A 17,453-nucleotide genomic window follows, 5' to 3' on the forward strand; every position below is an offset into this window, starting at 1 on the left:
CTATATATTAAATAAATTATGTTTTTGTGCATACTGATAGAAAATTATACCTGTATAATATTACAAGTCAGTAATGATAATAAAGAATAAATATAAGTATCTCAAATTGCAATTTTCTAGAGTTCATTTTACTCCTATATTAACTCCATGGAACCATCGTCAAGGAAACATAACAGTACTAAATAGAAGTAACCACTTTGTTATATCGATGTTATATAGCGTGAAGTGTCATTAATTATTTACTTAAAATTATATTTGATGTATTAATTGTACAACCTTTGCTATAATGCAACGCGGTCGTGAGTTTCCCTGCCTGCCAGGATACGAATTTGATAAAAATGTAAGTGGCTTTTGAATTGTATAATATTTGATATGCAATTTACCAATGAAAGTAATAACTTTTGAATGGGGTCTAATGAAGAATTCGTATTAAAATGGAAAACAAGTTAAAAGTACACGGTGTACTTTATTTGTTTAGCTTAGTCGAACAAGATTTCACAGGAATCAATATTTCGGTAAGATAAGCGATGGAGTTTATTATTTATCAGAAAAAGTAGATAAAGGTGATCACATTAGCTTTCCATCGCTCTATCCTCGCGGAGAAGCTCAAGAATTGCCGTCGTGGATTGCTTACGATGGTCAAGTATGATAATTTATAAATTAGTCGAATTAAATCAATAGTCATTAAGAAAGCTTGTTAAAAAATATAAATTATAGCGAAAACAATGGTAATTTTGTAATTTAGTAACTTTGGTTTAAATTAACGAATTTTTTTCTGTTTTTTTTTTTAAAGCGTTGTATTTTAACACGAAAAAGAAGTGTAGATTGGGAGAGCTTGACAAAATAATGTGCTTTTGTTAGTTTTTAACGAAAATATAATTTGAAGAAACTGCAAAATGTGCGAGGCGATTTCGATTATTTTTCAGTATATTAAAAAGGATGAGATTTAGAGCAACTTCTTCCTTTACATATAACCGTTGATGGGTTTAATTTCCGAGATATTTGTCAAACATATTGCTATAGATAGAATGATCAAGCATATACATATGTCAGGACGATGATGCGAAAGCATTTCATCGTTACTCGCCTACAATTTGTGAGTTGCAACAGCCAAACTGCGTAAATAACGGGTGAACAAAAAATTTGATTAAATTTAATCCATTTCAATAATTTTTGAATTGCAGCTTGTAAGACTGACCGCTTCACAGCGGCCGGGATGTTACTGCTGCCTAACCAAGACCTAATTTAATTCACCAATTAAGTAAGATTAACGAAGTTAACGATTTTTTTACGTTTCCAAAACACGTAATTTTTGTATATTTTTTTTTCATGTTAAAATACAACGGTTTTTTAAAATAAAAAATAAAAAAATACATTGATTTAGTCTAAAATCACTAAGCTACATGACCAAAACAATAATATAACAAGCATTCTTGCTATGGGAAATCTCCTAACAATATAAGAACACCATTTTTGTATTTAATTCGTTTTTTTAGAGATTGATGTTTAAGGCCTTTTTTCAAGAAACTGTTCAAGAAAGATGGAAAACAGCTTATCAAATTCGCATAGTAAATATCAGCTTTTTCTTGGAGGATGGAACAATGAAAATTTCTGAACCTTCTACGGAAAATAGTGGTCTTGAGCAAGGTTCAACGGTGCATTGTTTTCTTGTCTATTTGTTACTGTACCTTTCATTATTATATTTTTAATCATTACATTATTACATTTTCATTATAATATACAGTTACTCACAGTGAAAATCGTACAGTAAGCATTAATGAAAACCTTAGTTAACAAGGGATGATCCCCAACTTGGATATTCAGAGAATTCTGAAACTATATATATGTATATGTGTGTGTATATATACATGTATACACACATGCTTCTGTTGTAATTTTTATACAATTGTTTAAAAATATTGACAATCATTTATTCATTGATAAATTTAGAAAATAAAAAATAGTCAAACATTTGAGGCTCAATTTCTACTTTTTATAGTGAATTTGGGCAGCAACAAAAAATTTCAGGATTGATATCCATATCTAGGTACATGTATACTATATATACCTTCAAAGTTTCAGAATTTTTTGAATTTCCGAGTTGGAGATCATTTCTTGTAACTTTAGTGACAAAATTTAATACATTTTTATTATTTTATTAAACGAATCAGAACAAAAAATTAATTACAACTAAAATATGTAGAAAATTGACCTCACACTTAAAATTATATGACAAACTATTTCCACCTCTATTTGAAAAAATGTATTATTGTTAATTGTTAGTTATTTGTTTCTCCAATATATAGTATGTTAAATATTCACATACTACGTTTGGAAATGATTCTAAAAAAAGTATAAAAATGATAAAAGAAGTATGAGAGGAAACAACAATAGTAGAGCGTAAACTTATAATTCATCATTTGGAATCTGGTATGTCTTATAGAAATATTGTAAATACAATAAATAAAAGTGTTTCTATAGTTCAATGTATTGTAAAACGGGTTAAGGAAACAAATCGCTTAAAAAATAAAACAAAAATCAGTCAGAAGTAGAAATTAATCGAAAATGATTAGAGATAGATAATTCAAAATATAAAAAAGAATCCAAAAGAAAGTGCACAAACAATTGCAGCTGATATTTTAAAATCTTCACAATAATTTATAAGTGTTGAAACTGTTCGAAGAATTAAGAAAACAATGACAATAATTGCGTTGATGGATAAAAAACCTTACATTGTGGACTTCACAAGAGAATACATCAATAAAGAATATAATTTTTGGAAGAATATTACTTACACAGATGAAAGTAAAATGAATCTATTGGTTCAGATAGTAGAATTAAAATTTGACAGAAATTAAATGACGAATGGTAGATATAAAATTTGAATTCTAAGCATAAAGTTGTTATGATTTGGGAGGTATTTCAGCAAATGGAGTTTAATTTTTGAAATTTATAGATGGCATTATGGGCAAGTGGATTTATTTGAATATTTTGAAAAAATATCTGAAAAGTAATGCACAAAAATTAGAAGTATTATTTTATCATTTAGGAATTATTAATTAGGAAAAACAACACAAGTTCAGGGTGTATGCACTCAATAAAAATTAGTTGGAAATAGCACTGCAGAGAGCATGGATAAATATTGAACACAAGTTTTTAGAAAAGTAATTCCTAAGTGTGATTAAGTCCACACTAGAGCTTTCACTATCCGAACATTCGAGTATCGAATTTGAAATTTGGATTTGAGTATCCGAATGTCCGGATTTATATCTGGACATATCTACGTTCGAGTATTCTGATCCGGTTCTTTTCTCTTGATATCTCGAATATGGAACTCTTTTTATTTGGTTACCGAGTAAAGGGAACAAGGAGCATACTTACTTATGTGAGACTGTTTTTACTAAACGCATTATAAGCGAGGATATGAATGTTATGTGAAAGGTTGAACGGTTATAAGGTTAGATATAAAATAGGTTATAGATTTAAGTTGGCAATAGTGTATGAGATATGAGAGGTTAAGCAAGTGGTATGACTGAATAGTCGGGTGATCCCACTAGTCGGGGATTGTGAGAAGTAATGTGTTTATGTGTGTGATGAGTAGTCACACAATTTTTATGTTAATAAGCAAGGAAACGGATATAAATAGAGTTCTTCCATTGTTCTACTATTTTTATTTTCGAACAACCCAGACATAGGATTAAAATTGAAGAATGCAGAAATAATATCTTTAATAATATTTTATTTAGTTACTATAATGAAAATAATTTCCTGTTTTGGTATTAGAAAATTAGGTCATTTACAGTATCTGAAAAAAAATATGATCTTTTCGCAGTTATAATATTTCCTACGGTCGAAAAAACTCTTTCTACACTTGTAGAAGATGCCGGAATGCGTAAATATTTTTGCGTTACCTGTAAAATTTTTGGAAATTTATTTTTCTCCGATTGCCACCACCTTATGTGATCAAGATTATGATCAATTTGTGGTTTCGCTAAATACATTTGAAATTTAGTAATCGGCGGTTCTTGATTATTTTCTTTTGAGTATATAAAATTTAGTACTGTTTTTTTAGAATTTTTTAAATTTCAAGTATAATCATCTGACACACCATGTAGCATGTTTCTTATCTTTTGTTGAATTTTACATTGAAGTCTTTCTGATTCAAATTCCAAGTTTTTATATTGAGGATCTAGGAATAGTGCAAGGTGACAATGGAATTTATTACACTACTTGTGTCGAAATTCCACTGCAATTAAAATTGAGATGATAAACTGCTTACAGCAATTGTGATTTTAAAAGCTGTTATTGTATAAAAATCATCGCTATATGTTATCAAATCTATTTTTATTATATCATTATATAGATTAGAAGTAATTACTTGTAGATATACAAATACTCTAACCAACTTCGAATATATCCAAATACTTGGATATCTGAATCTGTGGGTATCTGAGTATTTGGATACTCAGACTTGGTACTCATCAATCTGAGCAATAGTAAAAGTCCTATTCCACATTGATTAGAAGAAGTCATAAATGATAAAGGATATCCTATTAACAATAAGTATTAAAATTTTGTACACAATGTTTGTGTATTAGTATATAATTATATATTACTGCACAACATGTACGATTTTGAGTATGAGGTTGATTTTCTGCAATTTAATTGTAAATATGTAAACTTTTTGTTAAAAAGAATTAATTTTTTTTGCTACATTGTATTGTATTTTTTATGAAAATGCATAATGAAAAACGAATTGTTTTACAGCTTTATCAGATCATTTTGCTATTAAAAAAAATGTAATTTTAATGTTATGTAACTGCATTTGTATAGGTGTTCTACTAAGACGACAGAGAATCCCAATGCCGGATCCAGTCAGATATAGATATTATGACATAATCGATTTAAACATTGGTAAAGAACCCGAAATTTTCGGGAGAGTATATAAAATTGTCGACTGTGATAAATTTACAAGACGATTTTTAAATCGCATGGGAATTCCGGTCCCAGATCCAATTGAAATACCAAAAGATTCTTACATGGAACAACGAAAATTTGTAAGCACAAAATGGTGAAAGAGCATCCAATACTCACTGCCTAGAACAAATAACATCTGTGTTTCATACTAAAAAGGAGGAAAAGATTATTTTATTCGCAACTTTGTAAAATACAATTTGCAATATAAGAATTAAGCAGTTTAATTAAAGAGTTATTCACAGTTAACGAATAGTGCCCACTTGTAACTTTTGGTAGGAAAATGATTAAAGTTTGTATATCTGTAGATCCTTGAATCCCTGTATTCGTGTATAGTTTACATGTATTCACATATTTTAATACACTTACAAGATCGAACATTCTAATTAACTTCACTGATTAGTTTTAAAATGTGATCTCTTAATTAGTTTTAACAACATTAATATTAAATATATTTATCATAAAGCTACATTAAGTGTACACATTTTTTTTAACATTTTGTGAACGATTTAAGCTTAATTATTTAATCGGAAAACAGGAAACGTTTCCCAAAAAACCCAATCGAAAGGTCGATACTCGTGGCGATTTCATGAAATATGATAGACAGGTGCTTCGGTTTTATGGTTATTGGGACGACACGGATAATCTTTATGGTATTATTCACGTTCTGGAAATTCATTACTACCTTGCCGATAATACCATGGAGATAAAAGAGATTTTGCCACCAAATTCTGGACGAGATACTGGTTTCATGTTTATGCGACGAATGAAGGTTCCAAAGGTAATGTTTTTGTGTATAATAAATATATATTTTGTGCTAGATACAGTCTGCCCCATAAGAACGTGTTGGTGATATTTTCAAAACTTGACATCCACTGAAGCGGAAACCGTGATAATCTAAACATATATAGTATACGCCCCTTTCGAATACGCGTTGACTAAGTTTCTATCGTTGTCGAGAACAGATCTTTCCGAGATGAGTGCTGCGTATGAAACGGTTTGAGGCGGTTTTCCTGTTTAGTTACCCAAAAGGGTCAAAAATGAGTTTTGCAAGTGCTGCAAAATACTTGCACAAGTTACTATAGTTTATTAATAGGTACAAGGAAACGAAAAGTGTCGATAATTTCCCGAATCGTGGTTTAAAGCGAACTACCAGCACCAGAGAAGATGAAGTGATCCTCAAACTTTTTGCTAAAAATCCAACATTTTCATTGCTCAAATGTTAAAATTGTATCAAAAGGAGCTTCTTACATCAGTGAAACATTGGTTCACTCAAACCGAAAACACATGGATTTTTCAAGAAGATAACGATCCAAAACACAGAAGTCACATCTGTAGGGAATGGGAAGAGGCAAACGGCATCACCGTATTGAATTAGCCATCCCAGTCCTCGGATTCAAATCTAATCGAAAATATGTGGTTCTTCATGAAGCAAAAACTTAAAGGGAAACGTATATTAAAATTAAGAACCCTGATAGATCGGATTTGTCAAATATGAAGATCACGACCCGTATCATACGTAGAGAAATTGATGGAAAGCATGCCAAAGAGATGTCAAGCTATTGTTGCTAACGGAGGTGATTAGACTCGCTGTTAAAGTAAAAGCGTATTAATGTTTTATGTGTACACTCGGTTTATACAAAGTTTTTTACGAAAAAAATCATATTTACAAAAATATCAGCGACACGCTTTTGTGAGACAGACTCTATGTGCGAGTACCTGAGGTTCAAGCTGGAAATCGAAATATGTTTAGGAAGGCTCTCCTTTTTCTGCACTGCTTTTCGTGCATTTATGGCAGTATAGATAGCATTGCTTAATTCGAGTATATAAATTTGATTTTGTTGAACTCGTAAGTTGAGTAATTAACAAATAGATTTCTGAATACAGTTCTCCACCGACCTGGATCCGAGTGGCGCTGATGATCCATTTACCGTTTTAAATGTCATGGGAAACGATGCAACCTGTGGTTACTATTCGATAGATCCTTTGAACAGTGGAAAACTTTGCAGAGAAATTTACAAAGATGACGAGCTTAGTATCGGTGCGCAAATAAACATTTTTGGAAGGAAGATTACTATTACGGATATGGATACCTTTACAAAGGAATATTATAGGTGAAGCTTAGTAGCTTTAGAATAACCGAACGAATTTTATTCGCGATAAATTAAACAAAGCCATTTCAACTACTGTTTCTGTTTACTTACAATTAGTGTGAGCGATGGCGCTCACAGGTGCAAGTAATCCTCATTGGCTTGAGTTCCAGATAAGGATTGCTACTCGTTACACTTTCAAGGAAATTAGCAATTTCTATTTTGTCACTGAAAAGCAGAAATTAGTATTTGTAAACATCTATGATCAACGGAACGGTACAAGATTTTTTCGACAAAAATCAATCCAAACACGATATTTTTAATTATAGATCATTAGATATTTTACGAAAGTGATTTTAATTAAAAAAAAAATCCGAATCAGATTTTACTATTAGGATTCATTTTTATCGGGAAGGTATCACTTTTTATTGATCTTAAAAGTTTTTAAAAGTCTTAAACTCTTCGAAAATTTAATCATCAATCAAAACTTTATCAATAATCTATCACAAATAAATTTACATTAGTTGTCTTTATAGTTTACGCCATTACATTATTTTATATACAATTACTAGACTGTAGATGTTCAACCAAGTGTAGATAATTATTCAAAAAAAGTATTTTTATTCCAATAATATATATGTAAAATATGTGATTCAAGCGCGATACCTAAACGAATTAGATTAATTACTGTTGTATAAATTAAGTGTTGTTTGATGTCGTTAAGTAAATAGTGCTGTCTGATAAGAAATGTCGGTGAAGCAAGGTGTGCTTTGATAACGTCAGAAGTAGAATGTCGATAAGATCTTCAACCGATGGGACATTGCTGTTATGAATCCCATAAGATTTATTTTAGAAACTTCAGAGAGTAATAGTATCCTAGGACTAGGAGCAATAGTAGCGATTGGAAGCTGGTTTGGATGCAGAGTAGGCCGACTTGCAACAGCAGGAGGCAGTGGAGTAAACGCTCAGCTGACAGACATTGGGGCACTGTTTTATTACTATCCTCCTTGTTACGATGCTTCTTAAAAGCAATACAAATATTGATTCGAGTGAGTGGGCCAGGACTTTATGGGCTGTGTATTCTTTATCGCTGACTTGAAGTCCCATGGCAGGAATGCTAGAAAAGTAGAAAGGGTTCATCTATTGTTAGGCACACATTCAATTCTAGTTCGCTATTCGTCGCAGCAGTTACATGCACATGTGGACTGACCGACGAAGAAGGTAGCGAGGTAGAGAGAGTAAATGAGAAACAAGTGGTAGGCAGAGCTTCATTGGCGTAGATGCAACATATTACTATTACACATTAGTTATATCTAATACAGGATCAAAATTTTTGCTAGTTTTTTTAGCGAGTAGCGAGTAACCAAGAGATGGCCCCTCGTCATAATCCCCACTCTTGCGCTCACACTCCACCTCGTTTTAACTCACTGTGTGTTGGTAATTTGACACTCATATGTTGTTGCTCTATCTCGCTCACACTTGGTGAATGCTATTCGCTCTCTTTGTCAGGTAACACGTGACGTAACAATCCAAGGGAAAGGGAGTTAATTCTTAGAAGGAACGCTTCTCCATATGAAGGGGAAATGAGTCATATAGTATGGAATTGAACAGATTGGATTTAATTTCACACAACTGGGAGTTATTATACAATGTCTCGATAACTATAAAAATAATGGAAAAAGCACTTAATCTTATTTAAAATTGCATTAACAAGTAAATAAATAATAGTATTTAAAAAAATATAAATAATTTTGAATAGTTGGAAAACAATGACTTGGAAATAAAATCTTTTAACGTGATGGTTTTGAACCATTTATCTTTTGTTAATATCGACTAAACAGAACTATCCTACGCATAATTATTTTTCTTGTATCGAAGCAAAATTTTATTTCTTACTGTCATACTAATTGTTAGTTTTTGATCAATTTGTTTTTCCTACGTTCTAGGTACCAATTGTAAGACACAATTACAAATTTTTTATTCGAAACATAAAAGAATAAAGATGGACTAAGATTGTTCTTTAGCTTATTATATGCTCTGTCACGTATTCCTGAAAAAAAAAGACAAATAGTTTTTCTACAAAGTGTAAACAAATTTTTATATATTACGAGAAATAATGTAATCTATATTTAATTAAGGATATCATCCTTTGCCTCTTTTTGAGTCATCCACAAAGTGAATGAGATAAATATAAATTTTACTTGAACAGAAAAAAAACTATAGTTATGCATTGACAGAGTTAGTGAAAATTCTGTATACTGCTTCGCGCAATATGCAATTAAAGAATATTATTTAAAGTTTATTATTCTTTTTTTATTGTATCGAAGGAGGAAATATGGTTTGGATGACTTTACGCCTCTGGAGAAACCTCGAAAGGATGATGAAATTTGCACAAAAATAGAAAAATATATTCCACCTTACAACGGTTTTGGTTCTTACGATGATTCTCTCGGAAACTGTTTCAGTGTGATGCCACAACCACCTAAGATGGACGTTGTTAAATTTTTATATTACGATAAGTACGTGTATCATGAAATAAGATTATTTTTTAATTAAATTTTTGTAATCAACTTCTTGTGTAATTTTAGGCAAGGTTTCGACAGCCATGTTTTGAGATTTAGAGCTAAGATGATAACGAAGATGCCAGAAAATGATAACAGATTGTTCATTATAAGAGTTTTTCTCATGGACGATACAATTTCTATTTTCGAATTAGGAATAAGAAATTCAGGTAAAATCTCTTTTTAAGAATAGTTTATTCAGTATTAATATTTTCTTGAAAAATTATAGATATTTACTTTATGAACTATTTTTACAATTAATAAAAAATATGGAAATGTATATTTTGCAATAGTCGTTAATACATTTATATGCGTACAGCCTTGTTTTAAAGTTATACTTTAAAACTTAAAGTTATACTTTAAAAGTCTTATAGTTTAAATCTATAGAATACAATATTTATCAGAGATTTAAAAAAAGAAACAGTTAACATTGCGTACGTAATAATTCCGTTTGATTTATACTTCTTGCAAATGCGAAGTCAGAAAAGTCTGATATTGCTCTTGTTTAGTTGCAGTAACTCTGTTTCTTCAACTCTATGCCTCAATTTATTATTGTGCAGCCATTTAGTGTCTTTTTCACAGTTTCACCTATGTTTTTATCTATCATACCTCAGTGAACTGCAATATCATTTGCACAGTTATAGTAGTTCATCTCTACAGGACTTCTATCTGTGCCTAACTTATGTGCCAAACATTATCTATCTTATAGTAGTTCCATTTGCTATACATTTAATTTTTATGGAATTTGTTAAGATATTTAGAAAAATCCTTCGAATATACATTCCACATTACAATTGTCTACCTAAGAAAATTAAATACATTTTGTTATTACGGTGCAACAAATTTATTTTCTAATCTCATTGTTTGCCATTACCTCAAGTTCTGGAGTTGAATTGATTCTTTGCCATACCTTCTTGTTCAAGACCTGTGCATGTTCTATCACTTACATTAATACAAAACGAGGTGTATAAATATCGCTACCACTTAGAGAGTTTCTTTGTCTAGGTAATGAACTGCACAATTTTTTTTCGTTACAATGCACTCGGTGTGTCGCAAATGCACCCTCAGTTTGCGCAAACCACAGTTTCGGTCGATTTTCAAGAAAATCGATAACTTAATGTTAGAATATTCGTTGATTTCATGTTTATCATTTAAATGCCAAGTTAAGAAATATTCCAATAGTCGTACATTTCCGAATTTGTCCGTATTCAATGTCATTTGAAGATCATATTATCGCACATCAATGCATACGTCTTGATATCAGCTGTAACACCGGAATGATAAATAAATCGTTCAGCTTAAAATCTCGGAAATGGTAACCTTTAGAAAAATACGTACTCCTTCGAATTAAATATTTACCTGATTTAACATTTCTTCGTATTATCAAACGCAACGGAGATGTTTAAAGTACACAAGTTAAGTTACATATCTATGTATTAGATTTTAAGGACAATATTAGAATAGTCGTAAATAATTTTTTGACAAAAATATAATTGCATCGAGTGCTGCGAACTGATGACATTAAGTGAGTAAAACTTCAAAAGATCATTGTCTCAGACACCATCATAATTTCGATTATTTTTTCTGCAAATGTTTCAATGACATTCGTTTAATAATTAAATATGTGTATCACGTACGTGTAGGTTTTAGGCGAAGTCTTTTCCAGAAAAGATCACTGGTGATGTTGCCTAATCAAGAGGTATTAGGAAGTAAGAAACCAGATTATTACAAACCGAAGGATTTCTATATTGGAGCACATGTTAACTTAAACGAATTCATCTTTAAACTTATCTCAGCCGACGTTTATGCTCTTCGTTACATGGAATTACATTGCGATAAGGTTTTTATAATTTATATCTGTTTCAATGTTTCACTGTTTTTCAAAATCTACATTCTAAAATATTCGATTAGTTTCTGTTCCCTAATCGCAAATCTCATTGTCAAAGACGTTAAGATATATTACTGTTTAGTTTCCGCAAGCTGATGTCAAATTAATAATGGAAAAGTTACGCCAACTATTAAAACCACATTATAAAGAATGTTTACAACTGATGACATCAATTGACAAGAATCTTCAAATCCTGCCCTATGAGAAATTCAGGTATTTTATTTTCAGTTAAATTATCTATATATATGTCCGCGATAAAAATCTTTCACGATAAAATAATATTAAATTAAGCGAAGGATGTTCTAAGATTCAACATTAATTCATTTTGACGATAAGTTAAAACATTTTGGCCGATTGACTACTAATAAGTCGGTGTTCGATCCTATTAGAACGAGTAATTTAAAAAGACAATTTTTCTCCTCATTATCTTTGTCTTTGCATACGATGTAAGTTTACTCGAAACGAAAAATTACCTGTAGGATATTTCATAAGGTGTTTCTATTTATTAATTATTTTTAACTGCAAATGTTTTTACACTCACAATAATATTAAGTTCACTATAATTCATACAACTCAATTTAGAGAAGTCTTATTCAAGTATTCAAATGGTAAGATAACGGAACACGAAACAATTACAATTGCTCGACACTATTCTTCGCACGAAAAGAAAGAATTCCAGACTCGAGAATACGTAAGGTAATCAAGTTTTACATATATTCTTTTAATTACATTCGTTTCCATGTTTCTGTATTAGTATACATGGAACAATTATGCTTTTAACAGAAGACTAATGCATACGGAACTTTTGCGATTGTTATGGAACGATCTCGATCGATTGGAAGAAGATCTTCATCGGTGGGATAGAGAAAGAACAGGATTTTTACCACGTGACACAATTTATACTGTACTTCGTGGATCCAGAATACCAGTTGACGTGGAACTTTTACATTCTACACTCGATCAGTATGTAAATTAATAATACAGTAATTTCCGCTTTCAATCGTTAATCTTTCACATTGGATTCATGCAACGATATTAGTCTGCCTTCTCCCTCCCCCCAATGTTTATGTTTATGCAATATCACGGTTTTTGACAAGATCGGGAAAAAATAAATACATTTAGGGAAACGATTCTATTTTATTAAAGAATGTTAATTCTTTTTGTCTTTCCAAAATAATACAAATTAATCTTTAAGTTACTTTAGGGCTATTTATGGGGAGAAGTTTGAAATGTTTAATACATTGGTTGTACCATAAAATCCAGGTATAACTTTAGATGAAAAGTTTATGCAAGTATTTTTTATTTTTCTTTGTTTTTTGTATTATTAGTTTTTGTGTCGCAATGGCCGTTCATTTGCCCGTGCAGAAAGTGTTATTAAATATTTCCAACATGTACTGTACGCAGCTTGTAATTTGGATTAGTGGATGACTCATTCGAGCAATAGCACAAAAAGCGTGTGAGGACACGCTATGCTTTTGTTCGGATAAGTGAGTTCATTTCGTAACAACTGGACTCCCATTCCTTCCAGGTTCCAATTTACGAGAGTAAATTGGTTCCGATTTGTGTTACTTTTATCGAGAGAATAGACTAGAACGAATTATAGCACATTATAAAAGAATTTACAAATACTTGAAACCTGTTCGTTGGTATTAAACATTGATTATAAAATTCGCTACCTTTATGTCCAAATGGGATACGTTACGCTAATTTAATTTATAATTGTAACGATTAAAACACAAAAATGATCATAACTCAAAAACGAAGGTGTTAATATTTGTATGTAAATACATATTATAATACTTTTTTGGACAAAAGCACAATCTGACTAATGACAATCAAATTTAGCATTCACAAGAACGAAGAGGAAAAATTAGATTACAATGATCTTCTGCGATTCATGAACATAAAAGTCGATCCTCTTCCTCCTGCGCCGCCCATAAATATTAAGGTATTTTCATGTGTTTCATTTTTATTATATATACTACGGATATTGCATGTACCGTATATCCAGTTTAAATGTATACAGTCGATTATTTCTCCAAGTATCAAAAGTACTAGAAAAAGGTTTGAGGTAAAAGTTGTGTGGCACAGAGGAGTACGTATTATAATGATAATTATTTAATCTTGCGATGTTATTTAAAAGTTCTATGAAGTCACATTAAAATTTTTAAACAGAACCATATACTGTTTATTTTATATTCTTCTAACACCAAATCATTTTCAAAACGATACATTAGGCGTTTAGATTATTTACATTACTTTTAATGCTTAGAGAAATATATTGTACACAGTTAAAGCGAATATACAGTAAAATTGTTTACATTGATAATCGTGTATTACTTTTGTTTACGTACTTTTATTTATAAGATAACGATAATAATTAATGTGTCCGTCTGACATTGAAAACAATGTAAATGTATTACAATCGAAACAAATTTCAAAACTTTTTTGTGGAAAAACCAGAACGTCATGGAAAATTGATAAAGTGCTTAAATGTGTAATTTCAAAGGATTTTCAAATATTAATAAAAAAACATTGTCACAGGCAACATAATCTGGTAAAGTTTAGCTAGCCATAGGTATGTGGAACATATTGACCTGATTACTGGACAATTTTACAAATTTTCACTGAACAAAACGATTTCGTTAGTAACTCGTCGAATTTGTCTTAACACGAACTATTATGCTATATATATAAAAAAATATAGCATTCCATCAATGCTATCAAAGAAAATTAACTTGACCTTGAAATCTCCTCCATTCTTCCATCCACAAAAACACTACATATGTTCCTTCATATTGCACATGTTCTCCCTTATATAATATTGAACAATCTTTGTAAGAACATTTTCTTTGATATCTTTAATCCTTTCTGAAATGCTCAACAAACACTTCGCATAGTAAATTAGAATTAATATTTTACAAAAATTTGTACAAAAAATGTTCACTCCTTGTATTGAAACGAATAACATGATCGTGTCAAGTGATACATTACATTACATGAAAAAAATACAAAGGCAAGGATGATGGATATTTTTGCTTGTAAACGATTGTAATTCACGAAACTGTTTAGTTATATTTGATACGATAATCGTGTTTCGTAATAAATTAGTGTCATGGATATTTTTACACAATTTCTAGATGGAGCTTTGGTGGGCATCGGAAAAAGAACCGGATTGCGGAGCTGGTATAAATTTGTGTACTTTTATCAAAGATTTGGATATTAAAGATGAAGAAGATGATCCAGACAAGAATTCAAAATCCTTGGACACAAAATGTATCACAATGCCTTCTCAATAATTTTTCTATTACATTTGATATTTTGAACGTAGTTGTGACACTTTGCACGCTATTTGTATGCAATGAAAAAAATAAAATCGACACTTTTGGGAGAAATAAAAATATGCTCTTGTATGTCAAGTAATATTTATTGTAGAATATAATTTTCATATAAACTACGTCAAATTTAGCAATTTATTTACATTGTACTAATCACGTTTATGTCTAGCATGCGGCTAAAACAGTGTTGCCTTTGAACTTGACTTTGTAAATTGATACTTTGTCACCAAATTGTGAGTATTCCTTGATTTGTTTTTTTTTTTTTTTTTTTTTAATTTGCTGCCGTGCCACAAAGTTTGCGACGAATGTTTTCATAATAACATTTTAACAGTTTAGAATTTGTTGACCGACAACACTGTGCTATATTTGCAACATATTGAAGACACAAAGTTCAATAAATAGCAGACGATATAAATAAGGGTTCTATGAAGTGTTACTATTAATCACGTTTGCGTAAACACTCTCATTACTGATGATTACCGCAATAATCATTAACCCGCTGTTCGTACACATTTCGATGCAATTACGATGATCTCTAAAAACAGCTACAAATATGTGTTTCGTAATATTCCTTCATCGTTTTAAATTCTGACGACAATTAATCATACCATATAAATAAGTTTAATTTTTTAAACATAATGGTGGACTGCATTTGCAGTTCTCCCATGAATAATGGTGCAAATGTATCTTTTATTTAGACTCGATGAACGTCGGTCTTGATTAGACTTTTTCGTTTCTCTGGATTCATTTGCATTCATAGGTTTTCACGATTTTTCTGCACGTCTTGCATTTTACGTAACAACAGCTAACGTACTTGCAATCACATCTTTCCAGAACTTCCTCCGTTTTAGTGATATGTCCTCGTCCACAACAGAGATACTCGCAACCCTCGTAACCAGAACTGCTGCCATTACATTGCCTGAACAGAAAATTATTATTGTACAGTGTATTTTATATATTGTTATTCTACGATATTAATTCATATTTTAGGGTACAGATTATTCTCATTTTAATCCGGAAACATTTAGTAATTGGGGACTAACAGAAAAAGTTACTTGTCGGGCTTTAAATTCCTTGTCGATTTTGCAATACAAGAAAATTTTAATATTCAAGTTAACGTTTATATATTTTAGAAAATGTAAAAATTGTTACATTATTTTCTATTCTCGATTTTATTCCTTGGCCTGTAAAGTTTACAATATTTACTATTCAGCAAGACAAAGTTGGCTGTTTCTTTGTCTCTTAGTCTAGATAAAAAGTTTTTCAAATAAAAAAAAAAGGATTCTTGTCCATCGTATTAAATCCGAATAAATCCGATATAAACTTTATTTCTTCCAGATGAAGGATTTGGTACCCTTAATATATATATTTATTTTATACATCTAGCGAAATAAAAATTTTAATGGAAAATTTTTTATCTTCTTGTTTTAGTATAGAAATATAATATATAAAAACAATAGTTTTATTAGATATATGATCATAATAAAAGTGTGTAGTAATTAATTACATACGATAACCAAGACCTGAATAATGATAACATTGATTACAATCAAATATTGGACTCAATTATCATCGTACAGCCAATAAACTGGTCTCTTGATAATGATCCACTTGCAACTCAAACCGAAGATACGACACACATATTGTTGTCAAAATTAGGCACTATTAGATTAATTTATGTTTTGTTATTTTGTTGAAACTATTAAATAAATTGTATGTCATTCACAAATAATGAATTTTCCATAAAGATGCGAATAAAGTTAATATTATTTATTATTTGAAACAACTGTTTGCTAGTTTATTAACTTAAAAGTACTGAATAATTTGATAATTGATAAAAGAAACATTAGTTGTCAATAAAGTACTTTATTTTTTAATTCTGTGTAATTGTATAGGGGAGTCCAAATAAACAGTGTATTTAACATAATTGCAAGGCAATTAAAAGTGTATAATTATAATTTTAAACGTATTTAATTGTAATTATAAAAATGACACTTAGTAAATTTCACACATTTTATTATACATTAGTTTTAAATTTATAAAATGTACGAATTGATAAACTTTTATAATGTTATGATGTTTATAATGCATGAAAAATGAAAAAATTTCTAACATTATAAACTTATATGTTCAAGACGTAATAAATATACTCATAATTATGGACACAATGATGCAGAGTGCTATTGTACCTACTTAAACACAAATTATGTTACAGAAAGATAGTCTTGATTAAGTCTTTTCTTAAAAACGAGTTCTAAACGATTTTACAAAATATGCGAATATTACTTTAGGAAAATTAAGGAAAGGAACAGTAACATTTTAATAACAGTTGTTCATTGCACGATGAACGTAGCGATCCTATAAAAATGCTTCAGGGACAGTTACGAGACGGTTATGTGTGATACAAAGTTGCAATGCGTACAGTGTCAAAAAAAAAAATTTTGAAAAGTACACGGAGAAATGGGCAAAGCCGTGCTGTAATAAACATTCACCACGCCCACTTTGTGTAATTATACGGAGGATTATAATTACCGGTTGTAAGCTGTAACTGGCAAGCTAGTCAGTGGGGCCTGAAGGAAACTGGCATCATATATTAGTTGCG

The 17,453-nt window shown here is 30.4% G+C and overlaps 2 protein-coding genes across 2 annotated transcripts in view; one reads left to right on the top strand and one right to left on the bottom strand.

Moving 5' to 3' along the window:
• Positions 1–163: 163 nt before the first annotated feature.
• Positions 164–14,868, top strand: LOC143145650 (EF-hand domain-containing family member C2). Its single transcript, XM_076309221.1, has 14 exons — positions 164–340; positions 479–643; positions 1,497–1,647; positions 4,834–5,057; positions 5,513–5,755; positions 6,862–7,088; positions 9,392–9,583; positions 9,653–9,795; positions 11,269–11,465; positions 11,596–11,726; positions 12,096–12,209; positions 12,297–12,476; positions 13,359–13,461; positions 14,654–14,868. The coding sequence occupies exons 1-14, from the start codon at positions 287–289 to the stop codon at positions 14,810–14,812; spliced, it is 2,283 nt and encodes a 760-aa protein (XP_076165336.1). The 5' UTR covers positions 164–286; the 3' UTR covers positions 14,813–14,868.
• Positions 14,869–15,150: 282 nt separating this feature from the next.
• The window catches only part of LOC143146118 (protein Wnt-11b-2), a 30,322-nt gene continuing 28,019 nt past the window's right edge, over positions 15,151–17,453 (bottom strand). Inside the window, exon 5 of the mRNA XM_076310129.1 lies at positions 15,151–15,770. Within this exon, the coding sequence (XP_076166244.1) occupies positions 15,596–15,770 (175 nt within the window). The 3' untranslated portion in view covers positions 15,151–15,595. The remainder of the gene's footprint in view (positions 15,771–17,453) is intronic.

The sequence above is a fragment of the Ptiloglossa arizonensis genome, chromosome 4 (assembly GCF_051014685.1).
Source record: "Ptiloglossa arizonensis isolate GNS036 chromosome 4, iyPtiAriz1_principal, whole genome shotgun sequence".
Classification (NCBI taxonomy): Eukaryota; Metazoa; Arthropoda; class Insecta; order Hymenoptera; family Colletidae; genus Ptiloglossa; species Ptiloglossa arizonensis.